Source organism: Odocoileus virginianus, chromosome 31 (assembly GCF_023699985.2).
Source record: "Odocoileus virginianus isolate 20LAN1187 ecotype Illinois chromosome 31, Ovbor_1.2, whole genome shotgun sequence".
Lineage (NCBI taxonomy): Eukaryota > Metazoa > Chordata > Mammalia > Artiodactyla > Cervidae > Odocoileus > Odocoileus virginianus.
Window position 1 is genome coordinate 35614542 of NC_069704.1, and position 25974 is coordinate 35640515.

Genomic DNA, 25974 nt, shown 5'->3' on the forward strand with positions numbered 1-25974 from the left:
TCAGAATCAGGCCTCTGAACAGAACTTTTTTTATAGGAGCTATAATAAATAGAGACCAAAGGAAAAAAATAACGAGACGGATATATTTAAACAAATACTATCCTCTTCAAAGCAGACACCCCTGGTAATATTACACAGAAATATCACTATTTAAAACATTTGGGAACTTGGTGTGGGTGGGGGGGTGCAGGAAGCATCTACGTGATGGCAAATCACAATCCTTTGGGAGTTACAAGCCAATCAGAGACGAGTTGAATTCATCAAGTAGGTACTAGAATTTGCTACAAAAATCAGGTGTGCCTGAGTGGATTTTTTAATGTAACTCCTAAATCAGTAATAATAATTATTAAATCAGTTTTAAACACTGAAAACAATCTAGAAACATGTGCCCAATCTCCTAAGGTGACCCATTTTGACAGGCTGAACCACAGAAGACTAAGATTAAGCATGATTCTTTAAGGGTGAGTATCATTATTCAATAGCTACATTCCATATGATATGCCTCAACACTTTCAGATGAAATTATTTTCATGGCTGGACACTTAAATAAATTTAGACTGAGAGACAAACTGTTGGTCAGGTGTGGATGATTCCAGATTATTTCAAACATCCCTGAGGCCTGGACTTAATCCCTGGACTTAAAGAGTAATGGTTGACAACACTGCTATGTATTAAAATCACTTGGAAAGCTTTTACAACAACAATGCTTAGAATGCATTTAAGTTAGTTCCAGTGAGATGGATGACCCTAGAGCCTATTACAAAGAGTGAAGTAAGTTAGAAAGAGAGAAACAAATACTGTATATTAACGCATATATGGAATCAAGAAAGATGGTACTGACGAACCTATTTACAGGGCAGCAATGGAGATGCAGACAGAACAGACTTGTGGACAGAGGGGGAAGGAGAGGGTGGGCCAAACGGGGAGGGTAACGTGGAAACACATACACTACCGAAGTAAAACAGCCAGCCAGTGGGAATTTGCCGTCTGACTCAGGGAGCTCAAACCAGTGCTCTGTGACAATCTAGAGGGGTCGGATAGGTTGGGAGGTGGGAGGGAGGTTCAAGAAGAGAGGGGACATATGTGGACCTGTGACTGATTCATGCTGATGTATGGCAGAAACCAACACAGTACTGTAAAGCAATTATCCTTCAATTAAAAATACATAAAATTTTAAACAAACAAACAAACAAAAAAACACTACAAAGCTTAGACCCAACCCCAGGAGATTCCGATTTAACTGCTGTGAGCCAGAGACCAGGCGCTTGTGTTTTAAAATGCTCCTTCAATGACTGACCATCTGGTCTGCATCACAGTTGGTATCCTCTGATAGTCACAACAGGGGCCCATTTCTATTGAAGGCTTCGGAAAGATAATTCATGCAAGGGTTAATTTCTTATTACTGAATTTACTCAAAATGCCAATGGAGGGAAGGAAGAGATGAGTCTGGATTCTGATCTATGAAAGCAGTCAAAGGAAGAGGAGGGGCTGACTGCCCAGCAGACGGCAGACCATGCTGTTGAGCCCAGTCTGAACAGCTCTCCCACTGACAGTCCCCAGCACCATCCCCACATGGTGATCACAAGACCTCTGACCCAACTCCTGTTCCTGCAACAGAAACTAGATAACAGCAGAAGCAACTGTAATACTCTGGCGTCTGTACTACTCTTAGATTTGGGTAATAAAAAGCAAGGGTTACCATTTTTTGACCACTTACCATGTGCCAGGCTCTGGGCCAAATCTCTTAAGCATGTTAATTTAACATTCGTAGAGCTCTGTAACTAGTTTTGGTCATATCATTATTACCTTGCAGGTTCAGAAACTGAGGCTCAGAGAAGTAATTTGTCCAACATCACATAACTGTTAAGTGATGAACACAGGAATGAAACCTATGTCTGAAGTCAGTCTGTAGAAATTTATTTGGAACTGATAAACAGTGTATTATGGTTCGTTTCTTTCCTCATCTATAAAATGGAGATGATAAATATCTATACATCACTGGGCTGTGGTTAGGATTCAGCGAGTCAACTTTTGCAGAGTACCTGGCACACAGCAAGTGCTCAGTAAATGATACCACGCGGTCCTTCTCCCAGGCCTGTTACACACCAACCAAACACGCACACCGAGAGCCACAAGCAAAGCGTGTTCACCAGGGACCCCCAGGAGTCTAGAGCTCCAACTCACAGGTTGCAGGAATGTGGGCAGTCCTGGCCAGGCTGCTTCTTTCTGCAGACCTCACCACAGCTATGTGGGATTTCATTTCTGCTCCATTCGGGATTCCTTACCTTGCCTAAAACATATCAGATCAGAGAGTTAAAGGTGTTAATTTCAACTGTTATCTGTTATCCCAGAGACTTCAGTGAAGTAATACAATATAACCAGAGAGTATGAAACACAAGTGAGGTTTTCATTCGTTCGATAAACACATTATCCTCAAATAAAAAGTTGAATGTAATGCTACTTGTCAAAAGCTGTACCGAGCATGATAAAGTTGGGATTACCTGGAAAACTAGTCATTTTTACTTACGAAAATGTCACTTTCACTAATTTAATCTAAGATTTTAAAATAATCCTTTAAAATAAGTCCTTCTATAAATGGGTCTTTGAATTGACAGGGGAGTATCTACTTTAAGAACCCAAAAGAGGAAATAAGCGAAGACAGCAATGGCGGGGAAGTAGTAGTGATGGAAAGAACGGAGGATCCCCTGAATGGTAGGAACTTGCCTATTCTAAACTTGTAATATAGGCATAAAAGGGTTATAGTTTTATAATCAAGTCACTCAAAAAATCTTTAGTAAGCCTCTTTCATGAACCCAATGCATGGGCAGGAAGAGTAAAACTGAGGCATGGGACTCCCCCTCGACCTTGAGGAATTCATTCTCACTTGGGCAATTTACACCCTAAATGAAGCCAATTCCTGATCCTTGGCCTCTGCTTTTCTCTCCTGCCTGTCTCTTTGAGAAATCGTGTGCATTTCTGTGAGGTTCAGTACACCTAAAGGCCAATGAGTCCTAAATCTTTATTTTCTACATTGCCCTGAATGCTCAGTTTCAGTCCTACATGTCTAACTGTCTGCTGAACATCTGTGCTTGAGGTTTCGGTCACTTCAAATTGCCTATGTTAGCATCTTTCTTCTTGGGCCCCAACCTCTTCAGGGTTCCCTGTTTCTGTTAGTGACACCATCACTGTCAAGAGTCTCACAAACTCCAAAACTAGAATCATCCTCCTTTTTCTTCTACTTAATCAACAAATCTTGTCGATTTCCCTACACAGTGGACCTCACACCTCGTCTCCCTCCACCCCAACACCTGCTCTTCCTCTCTCCCGGCCAGAACCTCATCTCCACACTAGCAGAAAACCTCCCCGACTCTGTGCTTCTTGCTTCGACATGATGCCCAGGTTTTCTCCTACCATCTTCAGTGGCCCCACCTCCTTCCCTGACTCTAAAAGGTGCTTCTTCCCCTTCACCTGCCAGGGTTCTGCATTATCGACTTCCTTTCCCTCATCACCCCTTCACCTACTACGCCTCATCTATTGCTCTCAACTGCGACTATCACCCCTAAATCCTGATCTTTCTTCAAATATTCCTAACTTCCTGTAGAACATCTTTCACTAGTTGTCTCACTCCTCCAACTCAACATTTCTAAATTAAATTTACTTGTCTCCACCAAACCTGGTTCTCTTGACCTGCCCGTTTCTGTTCTCGGTATCACTGTTTCCAAAAGCGTGAAACTCTGGAGCCACGTTTGGGTTCCTTCCTTTCCCACTGTGTGTAATTCCTGTTTACCTTTGAAATTTTACACTCTTTCCTTTCTGTCCCACTCTAAAAGCCATTCCAGACTTTCACTATTCTTCACCTGAGTTATTATAAGTCCCCAAACGGTTTAGGTCCCAAAATACTTTACTCATTGCCGCCAGACTGATCTTCATAAAGAATCACTTTGACGCCTTCAGGGGCTTCCCAAAGCCTGACAGATGAAGTGCCAACGTCCGGGCCTGGCAGGAAGTCACCCCTACCTCTCAGTCATCTCCTACTCCTTCACCTTCATAGGCCCTGGGCTCCATAACTGGATGACTCCTCCCAACAGACTCTAAGCCTTGTTGGTTTTAAACCTAGTTTCCAAGCCCATTTCAATTTCACCTCCTTCATGAAGGCCCCCTTTATCATCCAGCCAGAAGTCACAGGCTCTGTACTTCAAGTAGAACAGCAAGTTAATTGTGTCTTAAATCTTAGCCTCTAACCTCTGGGAAGTCAATTAATAGTCTCATTCCTGTTTCTTCATGATGGCTGGTACGTTAATAAGTTCTCAATAAAGTACATTAAACCAATGGTCTCCCTGAAGAGCAGAGAGGGCAAAGTCCTCAGGTGCAACAAGGCTAATATTTGCATTCCCACATCATTCTACCTCACTCAGATCATCTTGACCTTCAGCCCCACATTCTTTTACCTTCTTAGGTTCTCATATATAGTTTGTCAGTGAAGGCTTTTACAAGATTGTAAATTTCATTATGGTGCCTCATGTTTAAAAATCCTTTAAAATAATTAAGCCTTGGTATTAACCTTAACTGTCCAATTTACAATTGATCTCTTGCTGCCTTTCCAGTAGTACATTCAAGAATACTCATTCCAAAAAAAAAAAAGAATATTCATTCCTTCAGCTAATACCAATTCAGTATCTGCTAAGCCTCAGATTTTCGCAATAAAACATATGAGACCAGCAGAATTTGGATAAGAGTGGCCAAACTGGGAGTGGAGATAAGAAAGGGAAGTTTTCTCTGGAAGAGGACTGTTTGGGTAAGATCTTGAATGAAACAGTGGATGAGGATTTAAAGAAAAGAAGATAGCTGAGTTCACAAAGAGGTTGAGTCTAAAAGTTAAAAACTGTTGATCGTCAGTGACCAACTCTTGGTGGAAGCTGGCAGTTAACTAACAAGAAAGGAGAAATGCGAGCAAATTAGTTAGAAAAGGGAGAGCAAGCAGAAAAGAAATAGAGCTAGTCATTTCAAGAAGCGAATGGTCAAAAGTAGTAAGGGCTGCTGAGTGGCAAAAAAATGTAAGAATTTATCAAATCAGCCTTGAATTTGGTCAGGAAGGGAATCATCGATGACTTCTGAATATAGTTTCAGTGAGGTAATGAGGAGAGAAGTAAAAATGAAGTAGTTTAAGGAAGGAGAAAAATGGTTAAGAAATATAATCTGAGAAATCAACAGCCAGATGGTAAGTTCAGTTCAGTCACTCAGTTGTGTGTGACTCTTTGCAATCCGATGGACTGCAGCACACCAGGCTTCCCTGTCCATCAGGTGGGAAAGTCTAGCCATTAAAAGACAAGCAGGAAGCTCAATTCCAGAAAAATAAATGACCCAATCAAAAATGGGCCAAAGAACTAAACAGACACATCTCCAAAGAAGACATACAGATGGCTAACAAACACATGAAAAGATGCTCAACATCACTCATTATCAGAGAAATGCAAATCAAAACCACAATGAGGTACCATTACACGCCAGTCAGGATGGCTGCTCTCCAAAAGTCTACAAGCAATAAATGCTGGAGAGGCTGTGGAAAAAAGGGAACCCTCTTACACTGTTGGTGGGAATGCAAATTAGTACAGCCACTATGGAGAACAGTGTGGAGATTCCTTAAAAAGCTGGAAATAGAACTGCCATATGACCTAGCAATCCCACTCCTGGGCATACACACTGAGGAAACTAGATCTGAAAGAGACACGTGCACCCCAATGTTCATCACAGCACTGTTTATAATAGCCAGGACATGGAAGCAACCTAGATGCCCATCAGCAGACGAATGGATGAGGAAGCTATGGTACATATACACTATGGAATATTACTCAGCCATTAAAAAGAATTCATTTGAATCAGTTCTAATGAGATAGATGAAACTGGAACCCATTATACAGAGTGAAGTAAGCCAGAAAGATAAAGACCAATACAGTATACTAACGCATATATATGGAATTTAAAAAGATGGTAACGATAACCCAATATGCAAAACAGAAAAAGAGACACAGATGTACAGAACAGACTTTTGGACTCAGTGGGAGAAGGCGAGGGTGGGATGTTCTGAGAGAATAGCATTGAAACAAGTATACTATCAAGGGTGAAACAGATCACCAGCCCAGGTTGGATGCATGAGACAAGTGCTCAGGGCTGGTGCACTGGGAAGACCCAGAGGGATGGGATGGGGAGGGAGGTGGGAGGGGGGATCGGGATGGGGAACACATGTAAATCCATGGCTGATTCATGTCAATGTATGGCAAAAACCACTACAATATTGTAAAGTAATTAGCCTCCAACTAATAAAAATAAATGAGGAAAAAAAAAAGAGAAAAGCAACTTCAAACCAAAAAAAAAAGGACAGGCAGGAAAGAGAGAGAAAAGACATGCGGGAAATATGTTAGCAACAGATACAAGCATCTGGATCACAGAAAGTGTTTTTCCTAACACATGGGAGAACCAAGCTATTCCAAAACAGGAAGAAGTATTCCATGAAGAGGAAAAGCATAAGGATAGAGTTTGTAATGCTGGTTCACAGAAAATCTCTCGTGATTATAAAGGCCAATGACTGATTTCTTGGATTAAATAAAGTACCTGTCACACTACTCTTCACTCATGTTATTCAAATCTGGAATTTCAAAGTGAGTGACAGTTAGAGGTGAGAAGCAGCCTGTAACCACTTCTGCCATCTGATCAGCTCTGATCTAAAGAGAAGACCAAGGAGACCTGGTGGGCATGATGAGAAGGCCTATCTCCAGAGCAGTCTGCCAAGAATACAAAGGCCTGTGACTCTAGCTGTGTACAGACCACATGCATGTGACGTCTCACTGACACCGTAGCTCTGCAGTCTCCTTAGTCCTTTCTAAAGCACAGCCAGCACACCGCCGCTCCTGCGCTGGGAAATAAGGTACAATGCGAAAAGTGAAAGCAAATCACACCAGTGTATGTTAAAAAAAAACTCACCACAGAAACAAGTGTAGGTATTAGGGACATGTGCAGAAACATTCTGACACGCAGGGCACCTCCAACCACTCTGGCCATCTGTCAAGAAAAATGAGAGGAAATTAAAGTAATTTCCTTACAAAAGCACGTGTAATTTAAACATTTTAAATCTATGGGAAGCCACAATACTGAAGCAGTTGTAGTAGTTTCCATGTTAAGGATCAGACTTTAGAGAAACAAATTCACAATACTGAATGCTTTGCTTAAATATTGGATTTAGGCTTATATTTATAAGGACTTCAGATACTGAGAATAAAGTAGGTATGCATTTCGTCCTACTTTTTAAAACTGAGATCGAATCAGCACGTAACACTGTGTAAGTTTAAGGTGCACAGCGTGTTGATTTGATACATTTATATATTATGGTATGATTATCACCAAAGCCTTATTTCCACCATTTCATAAAATTAACTTTTTATTTTGTGGGAGAATGTTCTATTACTTTTAATATCAAAGTAATCATCTGAACCTTTGTTTGAAAAAAAGTACGATAAAATACTTGAGTACATGCAGGAAAACCCAAATGTTTTCAGCTAGAAGCACCAAAGTTCAGAAAGTATATATTATGAATAATATTCGCATTATCCTGCCCAAGAATACTGCAGTGGGTAGCCTATCCCTTCTCCAGGGGATCTTTCTGAACCAGGAATCAAACTGGGATCTCCTGCATTGCAGGTGATTCTTTACCAGCTGAGCTACCAGGAAAGCCCCAAAACACTTGAGTACATGCAGGAAAACCCGAATGTTTTAAATTAGGAGAGCTAAAGTTCAGAAAGCATATTTAATTAATAATATTTGCATTATCCCTAAATACTATATAACTTTGGGAAAAGCCCACAAAATACTATGGAGAAGATCTGTTAAAGCTATAGCAAATTCAAAAGCCTAAAGGTAAATTAAATATTGCTTTCTATAAGTTTTCTAAGCAAACTATACAAGAAATCTTTTCTAATGAATAAGCTACAAGGATCTACAGTACAACACAAGAATCTACAGTACAACAAAAGAAATATAGCCAGTATTTCATAGTAACTATAAATGGAATATAACCTTTAAAAATTGTGAATAGCTATGCTGTATACCTGAAACTTATGTAACATTGTATATAAACTATACCTTCATTTTTAAAAAGCTGTTCTCTATAGTTGCTACTTGGATAAAAGCAACCATTTTCAGTAAAAGTCACTGATTATGTTGTACCTTAAGTATATTTTAATGTGTTATGTTTAGCTGGCTTAAGATTTATAGCTTAATAATGGTCATTCAAAATATGTGATCAGGACAACATACTCTCCCTTGCAGATAAAACACTCAAGGAGAATTAAACTTGAGCATACCAAATGGATGAGAAGAACTACTCAGAAGAGAGAAATGACTGACCTGCTTGAGATGCTGGAGACCTGGCCCATTTCTTTATGCAGTTCAAGTGAAACACATGGTAACAGCTCTGACAACTCCACACCGGGGCTGTGACACGAACCAACTCACAGCACACCATGCACTCGTATTTTTCTGTGGTGAGCTGTTCAATCAGAGAACCTGTTTAAAAAAAAAAACAGATAAACTCAAACACAGAAAAACATTTCTTAGTCAACCAAGGATCAGCAAGGCATCTGAGAGAAGAAGGCAAACATAGAGATTTTATGGGATGTCTGGCTCTGAGCAAGGTGGTTGTTCGGAGTGTGAGGCTGGGAAGGGGCAAGGGTATGCTGAGATGGAGGCCTCAGGAAGCAGGTCTGGGACTTAGGAAGGGATTCACACGTCTGAGGAAACATTCCCAAGAAACTGCCCGGGATCCCACCAGCATCTCCTCCTAACACACGGCTAGAGTGTTCACAGGAGAAACTCCTGTCACCATGCCTTGCCCTCTCTGAATTTACCACATCCATGAATTTACGTTCGGGAGGGGCTCATGAAGCTGCAGTGGCCAGGTGCAAGAAAACTAAGCCTAGACAGGTTTCAATAACCCATGGTCATGAGACGGTTCTAGTAGATACCCTGGAAGTCTTTGGTTGTTCACTCAACAAAGACAGGCTTGGAGCCTACCACAAGCCCCATAGTAGGGTTACTAGACTGAAGGAGACACAGTCTCTGGTTCCAGAAGCTCAGCATCTATGAGACAGACCAGGGTGTGATGTTGTAAGAATCCTCCCAGATTTACTCCTCAATACCATCACCCACTTCCAGACTTTTGCCTCAACACGATTTCAGAGAAATCTTTCTAAATCCCAAGTGTAGCCAGACCTGAGAGGACATAGTGTTTGTGTATTCTTTAAGTCCTTATTTTTAGCATTTATTTCACAATACTACTTTATCCGTTATCAGGTCCAAGTAAAAGAGTAAAACAACTAACCTTAAATATATCATGCTGATTGTTGTGCTAAAACACTTTATACATATTCAATTCTCTTAACAAAGATATAATAGAGGTACCATTCTATAGATGAAGATAGCAAGGCTCAAAGTGTTTAAACCGTTCACCTAAGATCATATAACTAGAAATTTAAAAATCAAAATTCAAATCATCACTATTAATGTGAACTCAAAAATTCACATTTTAATCATTCCATAACATCAGCTTCCTAAGATTACTCTGTTTATCCAGTTCAGTGTCAAAAGAAATACAGAACACAATATTGTCAGCTGCGGGAGGCAGGACCAGGGCCTTGATGACTGGAGTATTTCCATCGCCTGGCCCATACCAGGTGCTCAGTGGTATTTCTCAAAGAATGAGTGAAAGAATAAATGAGTATCATCTAGTCTGTGTCATAACCTCTCTCCCTGGAAAGTTTTAAGCTTTAGTAAAGTTTCTGAGATAGCTCTTTTCCTCTGGAGAAAGCCTGGAATGAAGATACTGCGAGTGACTGATGAAAGCGAAACTCATCTGTTCTAGACACAGATGGACACATTATAAAATTGAATTCTATTATAAAAACCAAGGAATCAAATTCTTTCTTAAAAGCAGGGATACCCTAACTTGCATAGTTTAACATTTCTGAATAACAAAGTTAATTATATTTCCTACCAGTTACCATGCTACATATGGAAGATTCTGGAGGTAAGAGGAAGCCCATAAGAGAGTGAGATTTAAGCCTGAGACATTTATATATGAAGCTGACTGGGGCAGAGGAATGGTCGGTGAGACTTACACTTAGGGTGACTTTTATAGAAAATGCCTACTGACCATTCCAGAATAGCACTGAGTTAGAATTAAAACACGCAGAAAGGTTAAGTGAAGTATGGAACATCCCCGAGAACACTGTAATTTTCACCCTGAAGACTGTCTGTTTATTTTACTGTTTCTCTTATTCATTAAATTTATTGCTTGTTAAGAAATCACTACTGTGATGCTTCTAAGCCCAGTCACAGTGAAATCTGACCACCAGGATGCACATACATTTAGCTAAGTGGTGACAGCTGTCAACTTTGAATATCCTACAAATTCCAGCCTTTCCCAAGGCTGTCTCTTTCATCCCATGTCGAGTATGTTCATAAATCCTGCTGCTTCTACCTTCAAAACAGATCCAGAATCCAACCTCGCTGCTAACACTGGCCTAAGCCGCTATCCACTCACCAGGATTACTACAATGGCCTCCCAACTGGTCTTCCTCCTCCTGCCATTGTCCACTTCAGGCTATTCTCACCACAGCCGCCAGAGGGCGCCCATCACATGAAAATTAGAAGATAACACTCTTCTGTCAGAACTTGCCAAAGGTTCCTCCATCACGTGCAGCTGGAAGCCAAAGTCTTCACAATGCCCTTCACCACCTTCCAGTCCTCACCTGTGACTCCTCTTTCCTTAGGCCACTTCTCTGAGACAACAACAGCCTCCTTCCTAGCCCAAAACTGGCAGGCAGATTCCTGCAGGGAGATTTTTACAATTTGTTCTTCCCTCTGCCTAGAGTACACTTTCCCCCGACATCTGCACAACTCAGTTCCTCACCCCCTTCAGGTGTTTACTCAAAATATGGTCTTCTCAGTAGGGCAGTCTCTGACCACACTTTAAAAACTGGAACCCACTCCCCTAAGCATTCCATATCTCTCCCATCTTCCTTCATATCACTAAAGTCTAATATCATATATTTTGCTTATTTTACCTTATTTCCTAACTCTATACATAGAAGGCACTCAATAATACTTGCTGTATGAATAAAAGAAAGTAATAAATGGCAGTAAAAGGTTCTAGAAAGACACTAGAAAGGGAGACAGTATAATTCTTTCACCAACATTTCAGTTTTATCAAAATCTGTAACATGTAAAACAAGGCACTAACCCAGAATAGCTCTGCGCCAGTGAACTGTCCCATTTCGGGTGTAAGACTCTCGGCCAGGCTGGGTGCAGCCCTGTCCTGACCGCTGGCTCCTCTTCACTGCTGAACCCTCTGCCACTCGGGCTTCTCCTCCATGCCTCAGTCATGCCTGGGTCTACTTTACATTTACACTTTGACAGCATGTCAGTAAAGACAGTGACAAGCCAGGGAAACAATCAGAAGAACAGAGACCTGTCTGTAGAAGTGACTACAAACTCTTCAGATACACCAATAAATGATGAAAAACAAAATACCTACAACAATCCTACCTGAAAAATCCAATTGTAAAAAGACATTTTTTGAGGCAAACAGGGAAATTCAGTTGTAGACTGGGTATTAGATGATTTCAAGGAATTATCACTAACTTTGTTAAGCACAATAATGGCACTGTGATTATGTAAGAAAATGGCCATATTATTAAAACAGATGTAACCTAAAATACATGAAGGTGAAATAATCTGATATCTGGAATTTAATTTAAAATATATCAGAAAAAGGGGGGGAGACTGTTTAAATATTAATGCATATCTACTTATGGCGTATTATATATTAATTTAAAGTTTACCAAGATTTCTTAATGAGTGGGAAATACTATATAAGCAAAAAAGGATAAAACTTACGTTTATTGTATGATTTCAACTATGTAAAACTGAGCACTGAAAAATTCTTTAAGGAAACAGATTAAAAGGTCAAAGCGGATTATATTTAGATGGTGGAAAGAAAGGTAAATTACTTACCTATCAACTTTAGTAAGCCACCTTATTTAAGGCAGCTGTTTTTAAAAAGCTGGTAGCTGATACAATGTAAGCATGATCAATGTGTTTAAGATGGTCTTGCTGAGTCTGATGCATGTCAGACATCACGTTTATTTGTGTCAGTCTAAGGCTTGTGGCAGAGTTAGGGGCTGCAGGTAAAGGTTTTTAAGTCAGTACAGCACAGAGGTGGGCTTCCCAGGTGACTCAGTGATAAACACTCTGTGTGCTAATGCAGGAGACGTGGGTTTGATCCCTGGGTCAGGAAGATTCCCTGGTAATCTCCCCAGACTTGGGAAGAGCTTCAGGCGGAGAACTTAGAGGAGCAGATGTAAAAAGGTTGATGAAAGGAATTAAGAAGATCTCAGAATGAAAGAAAAGGAAGAACAGGCACAGATGTCTCTGAAGTTGCAAAAGGTTGAGAAAGTATGCCCTTTCTTAAGTGATGATGTCCCCTTCTTCAGCAAAGTAAGAGGCAAGGAGGTCTGCTGAGGTCGGGAGATCAGTGAATGTCAGGAAGGTCTGAGTAAGTGTGAGAAGGGTTTGTAGGAGTCTTAAATGAAAATGGGAAGGACAGCTGCCCAAAGTCATTTAAGGGGAAGTGGGCAATGAAAGCGAGCTGGAGCTGGATGGAGTGAGCTCCTTCACTTCACTGGTGTCTGACTCTTTGCAACCAAATGGACTGCAGCCAGCAAGGCTCCTCTGTCCATGGGATTCTCAGGCAAGAATACTAGAGTGCATTGCCATGCCCTCCTCCAGGGGATCTTCCCGGCCCAGGGATGGAACCCACATCTGTGGCTGCCGCATTGCTGATGAATTCTTTACCACCAAGCCACCGGGCGAAGCCCAAGCTGGAGACCACTATTTAAAAATATTCACTGAGAACCAACCATGTATTGGGGTGGCCAAAAAGTTTGTTTGGGTTTTTCTGTAACATCTTATGAAAAACCCAAATGAACTTTTTGGCCAACGCAATACTTTTCACTAAGGATATACAGTGAACAAAACAAAAAAGAATCTTCTCCCCTTATGAAGTTTACCATCTTGTGGTGGAAGGTAGCCAATAAACAAATAAATATTGAAAATAAGCAATATCATCAAATAGTGACAAGTGCTATGGAGAAAAATAAGCCAGGAAAAGAGATTAGTGAGAGGCAGGTGGGGAAGTATTAAGAGTTTGAAATAGGGTGATCAGGAAGGCTTCCCCCAGAGGGTGACTGAACACCAAGTCTGTGCTGTTACACAATTCCCTGGAACGGCGTTCTGTCATTCAGAGAGGGCAGAAAAGCTGGATGCAGCACCCATCCAGGGTCGCGACCCCAGCACTCCCACGGTTGGGATTCCTCAAATGTCTTGGCAGAAGGGTTAACCCTTCAAATGATACACAGTAAGGTCCAGCCTGAAGAGGGGAATGAAGGAGAGGAGACGGACAGAACTGGCAGTGGGTGGAAGAGGCCGGGAGAGCCAAAAAGGACAGCAGGTTGTGGTCAGAGGCAGAACACAGGATTCTGGCATTGCAGAGACGGGGCATCCCCAGGGTGGTTTCCCTGGTAGTGGATGTGGAGGAGGAATGGATGTGAAGGTCACTGCAGTTGACAAGATCAAAAAACCCGTATGACCACTGAAGTCACCCAGAACAACAGCAGGATTTATGGTAAATCAGTAGCTCTCAAACTTGAAAGTGCATGAGAATTACCTGGAGCCTTCTTAAAAGAAGAGATTTTTGGGCCCCACACTCACAATTTCTGTTTACTAAGTCTGAGGTGAGGCCTAAAAATGTGCATTTCTAACAAGTTCCGAGGTGTTGCTGACGGCTGCTGATCTGGACTATACCCTGAAAACCACTGGAGCAGAGAAAAGATAGAGGCTAGATGCATTAATAAATGAGGGTTGGGAGGTTTGGAAGCTAACAGATGACAAAGATGAGACATGGAAGGTGACGAAGAGAAAAGGTTCTGTAGCATTAGCTTCAAATGATACAAAGGTAGAACAAAAATAGTGTAGAAATGACCCTGGGGAAGAAGTGTGCTCTTCCCGACTTCCAGAAACTAAGGTGAGTGGGATAAATGAAAAGAGCAGGCTCTAAAGTTGGAAGGCAAGGGGTGACCCGAGAGGAGGCCCCAGGTCATTTAAGAGGGGGCACAGCTGAAACAATTTAAGGACATGCCGCAGCATGAGAGATCCAGACAGCTGGGAGGGCCAGGCAGCGCTGGGTTCTCTCAACACAGGGAGTGAACAAAGGCACGCTCACAGAGCCTTGCAGGCGTACCTGGGGTGAGCCTCTCTTTCCGTTCCAATCAAGCTTTCGTCTCTGCGACTCCACTAAAACTGCTCTCAGCAAGACCAACAACCTTCAGATTGCCAATACAACAGTCAGCAGGCAGTTATCCTTCAGTGCTGATCAACAGCATTTGGCACAACTGATCACTTCTTCCTCTTTGAGTCTCTTTATTTGGTGTTTAGAACGTTTCACCTCCTAGTTGAGTTTACTCTTTTTCCACTTCCTTTACTGGATGCTCCTTTTAGAGCCAGGACGAAGTAGGCTCCATCCTCACTCTTTTTCTAACTGCACTCACACCTTAGGTGACCTCCTCTAGTCCATCAAACACATCTGTACACTGACAATGCCCAAATTTAAGTCTCTAGTCCATATCTCTTCCCTGAATTTTATTTTTTTTCTGTTTATTTTTATTAGTTGGAGGCTAATTACTTTACAATATTGTAGTGGTTTTTGCCATACATTGACACAAGTCAGCCATGGATTTACATGTGTTCCCCGTCCCAATCCCCCCGCCCACCTCCCTCCCCATCCCATCCCTCTGGGTCTTCCCAGTGCACCAGCCCCGAGCACTTGTCTCATGCACCCAACCCGGGCTGGTGATCTGTTTCACACTTGATAATATACATGTTTCGATGCGGTTCTCTCATATCTCTTCCCTGAATTTTATATCCGACTCTCTACTTAGCAGATCTATTGTCCAGTAGACAATTTAATTCTAACAAATTTAACCAAATTCTTTCTCTTTCCTGAACAAGGAGGAGGTAAAGCGAAAGATACGCAAAAACACCTTTTCCAACAAGAAACTGTCGTAGATTGGAGGAGGCTGAGGACACATGCTGGTTAAATGCCACATGGTGCCCTGGACTGGATCCTGGAGCAGAAAAAGGATATTAAAGGAAAAACTGGTGAAATCCAAATGAAGTACGGGGGAATTCCCTGGCAGTCCAGGGGTTAGGACTGTGTGCCTTCGCTGCCCAAGGCCTGGGTTCAATCCCTGGTTGGGGAACTAAGCTCCTGTAAGCCTTGCAACGAAAAATAAAAAAAAAAAAAAAAACCAACCCACAAAGTCTGAAGTTTAGTTAACACCATGGTACTAGTGTTAATTTCTTAGTTTTGACAAAGATGTTAACATTAGAGGAAGCTAGGTGAAGAATATATGGGAATTCTATGAACTACCTTAGCAATATTTCTGTAAGTCTATAATTATTCCAAAGTAAAAACTTTAAAAAACAAACACCGCTTTCTCTCCCCAAGTGTTACCACTGCAGTGAGTGGTATCTCACATTCCGCGCTGCTCAGGCACAACATCCTGGACTCCTCTCGTTTTTGTCCATCCAACATCCAATCTATCTGTAAATCCTGTCCACTTCATCTTCCAAACACACCCAGATCTAACCAGTTCTCACCTCTTCTACCACTACGACCTTAATCCATGTCTCCATCAAGTACCTGAATTGCCGCAAAAGCCTCCTAACTCATCCCTTTGCATCCTTAGAGCCTACTCCCTACACAGCAGGCTGGGTGATCATTTGAGATCATCTCTTCCCCACAAAGCCTCACAGCCTCCTAGCTGTTTCTCATCTTCTGACTCAGAACCAAATCTAAAAGCCTCACACGACCCTGCCTCTGCAGTTTCTCTGACCTCCTCTCCTACCCACCTCTTCACTGCTCACAATGCTGTCGCTCCCACCCCAATCTACACTTGCTTCTCTCTCTGCTTGAAATGTTCTCCAGAAAGCCACGTGGCGCACTTCTGCACTTCCTTCCGGTCTCTGTTCAAATGCCTCCTCATCAAAGAGACCAACCTACGTAAACTGGCACCCGTTACTCTGTCCTTTTAATCTGCCTTATGTTTTAGTTCTCATCACCACCTGACTGACTAAATATTTAAGTGCTTTCTGCCAGGAATGGAAATGCCATTAGTGCTGTATTCCTAGTACCTAGAACAGTGCTTGGCACAAAGTATTTACTCAATAAAAATGAATAAAGAGGTCTCAAGAAAATGCCGGTATGTGACGCCATGAGAGATTCATGAGGCCGAACTGAGAAGGCCTCCGAGACGCCCAGCCCCGGTGTGCATGCCCTGGATAATCTCCCCTTGAGTGTGGGAGGAATTGATCTAATCAACTGAGTGCTTTTTAAAGAGTCTACTGATCAGAGACAGAAATCATGTAAAGAATTTGGAGCAGATGGTTTCCTGCAGGACTTGAAGAAAGAAACTACCATGTTGTGAAAAGAACCACGTGATAAGGAAATGCAGGTTGGCCCTCAGAGCTGAGAGTGACCCCCAGCCAACAGCCAGCAAGAAACTGGGGACCTTGGGACTCCCCTGGCAGTCCAGCGTTACGACTCTGAACTTCCACTGAAGGGGCATAGATTTGATCCCTGGTCAGGGAACTAAGATCCTGCATGCTGTGTGGTGCTGCCAAAAAAGAAAAGAAATGGGGACCTCAATCCTGTACCCATAAAGAACTAAATCCTATCAGGACTTCCCTCGTGGTCCAGTGACTAAGAAACCACACTCCCAACGCAGGGGTCTAGGGTTTGATCCCTGGTCAGGGAACTAGATCCCATGTGCTGCAACTCAGACATGGTGCAGTCAAATAAATAAATAAAAATATATTTTAAAAAAAGAACTAAATCCTATCAACAACCAGTGAGCACCAAAGAAGACACCATCCCTCAGATAACACTGCATCCCTAGCCAAACTGCAGTCCTCTGACCCTGAGTAGAAACTCAGCTAACCTGTATTCAGACTTCTGACCCATGGAAACTGTGACATAGTAAAGTTGTGTTACCTTAGACCATTACATTTGTGGCAATTCATTATGAAGCAATAGGAAACTATCAACCAGCCTTGAGAATTCAAAAACAAATCTGGTACAATACTGCCTTGGTTCACATTCAAATCAAAGTCTCAAGAAGGAGTGCCTGGTAAGCAGACAAGAACCAGATCACTAGGCTTGTGTAAAAACAGGCCTGGGCAGGTGGCAGCTTCATGTGTTAGGCTGTGTGTTACATTAAACTGGAGGGAGACCAGGATGGTCCACGAGGAAGAGCTGGAGGAATGAAGCTACTTATCCTGGATAAAACATACACACAGGGCAAACGACAAGTGTCTTCAGTACTGCAGAGAGCTGGAGGAATGAACCTACTTATCCTGGATAAAACATACACACAGGGCAAATGAGAAGTGTCTTCAATACTGCAAAGAGCTGGAGGAATGAAGCTACTTATCCTGGATAAAACATACACACAGGGCAAATGAGAAGTGTCTTCAATACTGCAAAGAGCTGGAGGAATGAAGCTACTTATCCTGGATAAAACATACACACAGGGCAAATGAGAAGTGTCTTCAATACTGCAAAGAGCTGGAGGAATGAAGCTACTTATCCTGGATAAAACATACACACAGGGCAAATGAGAAGTGTCTTCAATACTGCAAAGAGCTGGAGGAATGAAGCTACTTATCCTGGATAAAACATATACACAGGGCAAATGAGAAGTGTCTTCAATACTGCAAAGAGCTGGAGGAATGAAGCTACTTATCCTGGATAAAACATATACACAGGGCAAATGAGAAGTGTCTTCAATACTGCAGAGAGCTGACTTGCCATCAGTGGGAGGGAAGCTCAGAGGACAGACCAGCTGCTACGTAGCTCCAGAGGACAGACCCTGAACGAGGGGGTAGGAAGGGTTTACCAGAAAGACGTTTTCAGTTTAATGTAAAGAACTCTCTAACAGTCAGAGCTGAGTAACTACTGTGTTCTAAGACCTGGGTTAGGCAACAGAGATATAAAAATGAAAGGAATGGTGGAGTCTTTGCCTTCAAGGAACATGTAAACTAGTGGAGGGTACTGACACATAGATAAATGATGGTTTCCAGCGGTAAGGCTTGGTGCTCAACAGGAGCATGTGTATGGGTGGGGGAGACATGTCACAGGGCAAGCAAAGATTGATGCTATCTGCGGAGGTGAGGAGAGGTTTTCTGAACATGTGACTAAACTATAGCTTTTGAAAAATGAGTATGGGGCTTCCCTGATGGCTCAGTGGTAAAGAATCCGCCTGTCAGTGCAGGAGACGTGGGTTCAGCCCTGGTCTGGGAAGATAGCAAATGCCTTGGGGCAACTAAGTCCAGGTGCCACAACTGTTGAGCCTGTGATCCAGAGCTCGGGAGCAGCGACTGCTGAAGCCTGCACACCTCAGAGCCTGTGATCCAGGGCTCGGGAGCGGCGACTGCTGAAGCCTGCACACCTCAGAGCCTGTGATCCAGGGCTCGGGAGCGGCGATTACTGAAGCCTGCACACCTCAGAGCCTGTGATCCAGGGCTCGGGAGCGGCGACTGCTGAAGCCTGCACACCTCAGAGCCTGTGATCCAGAGCTCGGGAGCGGCGATTACTGAAGCCTGCACACCTCAGGGCCTGTGATCCAGGGCTCGGGAGCGGCGACTGCTGAAGCCTGCACACCTCAGAGCCTGTGCTCCAGGGCTCGGGAGCAGCGACTGCTGAAGCCTGCACACCTCAGAGCCTGTGATCCAGGGCTCGGGAGCGGCGACTGCTGAAGCCTGCACACCTCAGGGCCTGTGATCCAGGGCTCGGGAGCAGCGACTGCTGAAGCCTGCACACCTCAGAGCCTGTGATCCAGGGCTCGGGAGCGGCGACTGCTGAAGCCTGCACACCCCAGAGCCTGTGATCCAGGGCTCGGGAGCAGCGACTGCTGAAGCCTGCACACCTCAGAGCCTGTGATCCAGAGCTCGGGAGCGGCGACTGCTGAAGCCTGCACACCTCAGAGCCTGTGATCCAGGGCTCGGGAGTGGCGACTACTGAAGCCTGCACACCTCAGAGCCTGTGCTCCAGGGCTCGGGAGTGGCGATTACTGAAGCCTGCACACCTCAGAGCCTGTGATCCAGGGCTCGGGAGCGGCGACTGCTGAAGCCTGCACACCTCAGAGCCTGTGATCCAGAGCTCGGGAGCGGCGACTGCTGAAGCCTGCACACCTCAGAGCCTGTGATCCAGGGCTCGGGAGCGGCGACTACTGAAGCCTGCACACCTCAGAGCCTGTGATCCAGGGCTCGGGAGCGCCGACTACTGAAGCCTGCACACCTCAGAGCCTGTGCTCTGCAACAAGAGAAGCCAGCGCATTGAGAAGCCCGAGCACCGCAACAGAGAGTAGCCCCAGGTCTCCACAACTAGAGAAAAGCCTGAGCAGCAACGAAGACCCAGTACAGCCATAAGTAAATAAAGGGATAATGAGTATGAATTCACCAGTGAGTTGAGTAGTTAGTAGCCAGTGTAGACAGAAGGGACCACATATGTAACCGTGTGGAAAGATGACAGTACCAGAGCCCAGGGAGTAAAATGTGGTGGGGGCTGAGGCAGCAGCAGATGAGGCTGTTGTGTAAGGCAGAATCTGTAGGTGATGAGAAAAAGTGAACAGAATCAAGTAGGGGAGTGACACAGATCCCTAAGTGTTTCAGAAATATCACTTTTGGGGTGTACTGTGTAGCATGGCATCCAGGATCTTAGTCCCCCAACCAGGAAGCAAACCCATGCCCCCTGCAGTGGAAACTCAAAGTCTTAACCAGTGGACCAACAGGGAAGTCCCAGAAATACCACCTTCTGATGCTAATGTAAGAAGTGAACTAAAAGAGAGAAACTGGAGATGGCAAGTTCAGTCAGGAATTGTTGCGACGGAGCAGACAAGAGATGATGAACAGGCTGGAACGAGAAGTAGTAGAGATGTTACCATCCCTACTTGTGTTTTTTGACAATTCAAAAAAAACCTGGTAACCAAACATCTATCTCACCCGTATCTGTGCTTTTTAAAACTCTTACTAATTTCCTATTTGTTAAGAAAACCATTCCTTATGATATATAATGGAGAAAGAAATGGTAATCCACTCCAGTATTCTTGCCTGGGAAATCCCATGGACAGAGGAGCCTGGGGGCTACAGTCCATGGGGTCGCAAAGAGTCGGACACAACTGAGTGACTGACACTTGCATGATATATAAAAACTAAGTGGTTATCTCCTGGGAAGAGGGGCAGGTGGTGGCAAGACCTAAGCAGATGATGGACAAGAACAGACAGACCTTCGACTGTGTACCTTTTTATATTCTCTGGTTTCTAAATTGTGTGAGTGTATTACCAATTCAGAAATTAAAATTTAAAAAAAAAAAAGAAAGAAAGAAAACATTTCCAACCGTTTAGGGAGGCTTACCTGTGTGTGTTTCCACATTCTTTAGCATGTGGTTCTGTTTGCCTCGGGGGAAAGATGCTACCTGAGGATCCTGCCTCCTTACAGCACATTTCTCTGGGTCAGCCCTTCTAGAAGACCTGCTGACGACTGCCACGTTCCCACTCTCACAGGCGGATTTTGCTGGGCTTTCATTAAGATCATCCTTTGGAATGGAGGCCATGTTGTTTCTGGCCCCTGCACTTGTATGTCGTTGGCCCTCCTGTTTTGGTGGATTCCTGCCTGGTCGTGGCCTGGCTCCCTCCACTTCCCAGGGAGACCTTTTCTGTGGGTGTCTTCTCTGCTCGCTGCGTCTGGCCCCATCCGCTACTACTTTTCTAGAGGAAGTATCTGAAGAGTCAGGGTGGATAACCCCTGCTGGTTTGCTGGTTTCAGGTCCTGCCTCCTCAGGTTTGGGAGTCATTCTGTGACCCCACTCACTTTTGAGTTTCCCCTTGACTTTTGGTCCTCTCCCATAGCTGTATATAAACTGGGCTGCTTTCTTGGGTTTTGCTCCCCTTGGATCTGCACCGACGATTTCCTTCTCACTCTCGGCAGGGCTGTGCTCTCTGCGGTTCGCCCCACTCTCTGACCTGGCCACGCTTTCCAGGCCAGGCGCATCTGAGGTCTGGGCAGGGAGGCCCTGTGCTCTCTTGACTCTGACAGGCTGCTTTTCACTCCTCAGTTTCTGCCAAGGTTGATTCTGAAGGCCATGGTTCTTGAGAGATTTGTTAGGAACAGAGGGCTGGAAAGAAGTCTGCTGACTCTTAGGTTTGCTTCCTGAAGGATGAAAACTGTGCTGATGAACAGCAGAGATGTCATCATAAGAGATTTGCCTGGAAAGGTGACAGGGAGGTGGTGAACTGTAATTTCTTCTACCAATTCTATGAGAATCTAGTCTCCTTTGACTCCCACAGAACAGACCAGAATTTTTTCTCTCCTGAGGAATGAACTCAGTAGCATCCGTATTGAACTTAAAAACACCTAGGACATAAGAAATAGACATGTAAGTAAAGAAATTAATTGGTCACTCATGAAGCCCCAAAGACTGTAAGCCAGACCTAAGAGTTATTTTCCTAAGGACTTTGTATAAAGTAGTTTCCGCACAAGGTCTATGTTTTCTGTGAAGCTGGTGGGTTCAAGTTGCTTGTGAAGATTTAATGGCAGCCTTACCAACAGCCACTGCTGAAATGCTAAGTAAAACTGTTCACCTGGGCCATCAGGCATTAGTTATAAATGTGTTTATTTCTATCAAGCAATGTAAGGTCAGCAAACAGTTCAGGGATGAGACATCAATCAGCAGATTCCATGTCGTCTTTCAAAACTCTAAGGTAGCACTGTGTAATATTAAGTTAACAGGCTTTGGAGTCAGCCAAAATCAGTTTAAAGCCTGACCCTCCAGTTTATAGTATTCACTCAGGAAAATCATTTGGTTGCTTTTAGCCTGAGTTTCCGCATACATGACAAAAGCTGATAATACTATTTCAAAGGGTCATTGTGGAAGTTAAGTGAAGATTTCACATAGACATACTTAACAGGAAGAATACATCCCACCTCATCCCCGCCAGAATGTATTTTAGGTTTTCCATACATAACCTCTGTTATCAGAATCCGAGAGTCTCAAAAATTAAGCCTATGCCCCTTTAAGCTACTCATCCATCCCCCACCTTCACCGGCCACATGCTTCTTTGTAGTCAACTTTGTCCCTGAAGTCCAAAGATGAAACAATTTGCCTAAGGACACAAAACCAGTTAGTAGCAAAGTCAGACTATGCGTAGTATATAGAATATTCTCTGAATCAGCAGGGCCTGGGAGATGGATTTAAGTCCCTGTCCATCACTTGTGTCTTTATGCAAGCTATTTAATCTCAGTAATGGAATAGTAAGAATCCCTACATCAAAGAGTTGCTATGAAGATTAAAGCAAGGTTGGTAACAAGTATAAAGCGGTTAAAATAGTGCTTTATTATTGCCGTTAAGATTACAGACTATCTGAAACAGACCTGACCGCGAAAGGCTGCAGTGCACAGCCTGTGAGTTTCAGGTTTAATAATCAGCCTGACATTTATTAGGTCCTTAACACATGCCAGGCACTATTCTAAGTACTCTGCATGTGTTAATTCATTTAATCCTTACATTCTTGATGAGAAAACTGAGACTTGTAAAGAGTAACTTCCCCAAGGCCACAGGGGTATTCCAGAGCAGATTCAGGATTCAGGCCATGTGACCCTAGAGACCACACTCTTAAATTACACTCCATTGACAGAAGTTGGGTAGCAGGTACCATAGAAACATATACTTAAGAACTCAGCGAGATCATAAAGGTAACCTCTCAATCAATCCAGGATTTGTCCTGAAAACTTTCACACAGGCAGGATTCTGAGGATGGGGTTGGAGAGCCTTACAAAATGGCAAGAGGATTAAACAAATTCAAAAGTTGGCAGAGGCGTTCCAGATACATAAGAGAGAACTTAGTGGGAAATGGGTAAATTAGACCAAGTAGGTATTGTGTAGTTTTCTCCTGCTCTAAGAAGCAAGGTTTGTAAGAGGGACAGAAAAAAAGGTCAGTAAAGTGGTCCAGAATAGCCAGGTTAAAGGATGCAAAGAGGGTATTTTTATGTTAACCAGCAAAGAGTTGACTCAACTTGAGAATCTAGACAGAGCAGCATCTATTCATATAAAGTATGGTTTCACCAAATGTGAGGTAGTGGAGAAAGCCCTCAGATCATTCAGAGATTCGAGGAAGGGGAAAAGGGCACAGGAAACTGGACACAAATATCTGAGACATCTTTATTTTTTCACTATTTTGAGCAGCTGAAGTTACTAAATAGGATATCTCATCCCCAAGGCTTGGCTATAGTGCAAGTGGCACTAAAGATCCAAGATAACACCATGGTGGGTGACCTACAGGTGGGTGGAGCAGAGTAAGGGAAAATCCAACTGCAGATTATAAAGTCCAGAGAAAAAGTTGGCACTGGAGAGTCTATCCATGGGTAGAAAGATACCCCTTGGTGTTTCAGGAAAACAGCAGGTAAGAGAATTACACTGGAGTGAGGATGGAGATGTGGGCTAGAGATAATGCTGAAATAAGAACATGGAATAGGAACTAAGGCAAAAGCAAACTAAGGTACAGGAGACAAAGTGGGGTGGTCTTTGGACTACTGGACTTTGCCTCAATAGATGGGACAGAGGTTGTAACCTAGAGAGCAACACCAGAGGCCAAAAATAAGATTCACAACTAGACCCACTCATTTCTGCTTCAAACACTGAATGGTGCAGAAATGGGCCAGATGTGAGCCTAAGGATAGGAAGACCAAGGGATCCAATTTAGGAGATCTGGGAAAAGAGTGAGTGGGAGAAAAACAAAACACCAGACTAAATGTGGTCCCTATCCTCCAAGATGAACTAATACCTATATCAGGACTAGGGTAAACAAACAAAAAATGGACTAGGGTACACCAATGCAGTGTATTAGCCAAAGTTTTTGACCAAGATCCATGGTAATAAATACATTTTACCTGCCACCAAGTACACAAATACATGTATAGGCTTCTTGGAGCCCCAAGAGCTGGGAGGTAGCAGAACTAAGGTTCAAATTAATGACTCTTCACAAACCTCATGCTGCAAATTGCTACCCTGTTTTTCAGGAGTGGATCATGAAATCAAATAATGTAGTGGGTTATGACAAGAATTTTTTCCAACGAAATATGTAGTATAGAGTGTACTAGAGATAAGGAAAACCACTGCTTCCTGAAATTTCTGGTTCGTTTTTATATTTGTGTGCGCTGAGATCACTATGTAAAGTGCTCCTTTTCCGTCACTGTCCAAAGAGTTGGGAAAACAAAAGATCCAAGGTACCCTGAAGTAACTGGAAATCGTGTTACATTAACAGCCAGATGAGGTTGTCTCTACACATACAGACAACTTGGGAGGGAAAATAAGCTAACAATTGTGTAACACGTACAGCGGCGGCGGGAACCTTCACAGTAATTGACTTATTTACTCCCAAATCACAGATGAAAAAAACGAGACTTCACATTGCGAGCTCATGGCAAGCTGAGAGTGGAAACCACTCGTGTTCGGCTCGCGCCCGCGCTACTGCCCCAGGACGCACGAATACAACTCAAGCGCAGGGAGCGATCCCGCCGCGCGTCGAAAGCCAGCCACCAAGGGCCGACGCCCGCCTGTCGGATATCACTGCCCCAGGAAGGCCGGGATGACCCCTGGAGAGGGCGGGACACCCGCATCGACTCAGCGGGACAAACCGACTCTCCTTGGAAACCCAGATGCCGGGCTTCACCACCAGCCAAGGATGGTTAAGACCTCGGTACGCACGACGCGCGTGGCTTGGCCCTTCCGAGCCACTATCCTCAACTCGTGTACGTGCCACTCTCGCGATACGAATGGCCGGTGCCCTGGGACTCGTCATTGACTCAATTTCCGCTCCCAGAGAGGGGCCCAGTCCTGCAAGGTAGTACAGTACCTGAGACAGGAGGCGCCTCCGCCATCCTGTGCCGCAACACCTAAAGCGAGCCCTGCAGCCCAGCGAGCGCTGTCACCCGGTCATGTGCTCTGGACTTCCGGCGCCGCGAGAACATTCGCTTCTGCGCGCCCGGTAGACGGCCACGGAGTTTGCGCGGCCTGAGTCAACTGTGCGGAGCGTCGGTGACGTCAGACAGGCGCGCCCGGCGCCGGGCTGAAGCAGGGTAGTAGTAGCTCTAGTAGCCAAGATCCCGGGACGATAGGCATGCCCGGTCTTGCACAATCAATAGTTGTTTTCCTTTTGAGAGTCACTGTTCTCTCCTGCTACCGTGCCCTTTAACCCACCCACCCAACCAGCCTCGCCTGGTTTTCTGGAGTCAGGTCAGACCGCACCTCCTTACTAGAGTGAATCAGACTTGGATTAAAACAAAAACGAAGTAGGCAAAAGGCAGAAAGGGGAATAAGATGTCTGCAAAACAAACGATAAAAGGCTCTTACAATCAGCTGAGAAACAAAAACCCATTTATTAGAAATGATAAAGCACTTGAAAGGGCAGATGACAATGCTAAAGTAGATACAGAGGGACTCAATGTGAGAGGGGGGCAAGTTTGGGCGCACTGATCATTTTTAAAGTACAAAATGTTCTTTTTTTTTTTTGAGTGTGTGGCATTTTTTCATTTGTGTGTTTTGCTGTTGCTCTACTAACAAGAACACAGTATTTAAGTGTGAAGCACCTGCATTTGTAAAGTAATTCACTGCTCCAGACTTCCCCAAGAACACAAAATAAGAGTCATTCATTCACAGTCTAATGCATACTTTTAGGCATTGCTTTAACTGCTGGAGGTTAATGTGAAAAAGACAAATAAGGTCCCTACCCTCAATGAAGTGCATTGACTAGTAG

The 25974-nt window shown here is 43.8% G+C and overlaps 1 protein-coding gene across 2 annotated transcripts in view; it reads right to left on the reverse strand.

Moving 5' to 3' along the window:
- The window catches only part of NFX1 (nuclear transcription factor, X-box binding 1), a 68073-nt gene extending 42858 nt beyond the window's left edge, over nt 1–25215 (reverse strand). The window contains exons 1-5 of one of the 2 annotated variants that reach the window (XM_020905117.2): nt 25075–25215; nt 20579–21577; nt 8398–8556; nt 6979–7056; nt 2185–2290 (exon numbers count right to left, since the gene is read on the reverse strand). In XM_020905117.2, the coding sequence (XP_020760776.2) occupies nt 2185–2290; nt 6979–7056; nt 8398–8556; nt 20579–21577; nt 25075–25099 (1367 nt within the window). In that variant the 5' untranslated portion in view covers nt 25100–25215. The remainder of the gene's footprint in view (nt 1–2184; nt 2291–6978; nt 7057–8397; nt 8557–20578; nt 21578–25074) is intronic. The other variant, XM_020905119.2, reaches the window with a different exon arrangement.
- Between the last annotated feature and the right edge of the window lie 759 nt (nt 25216–25974).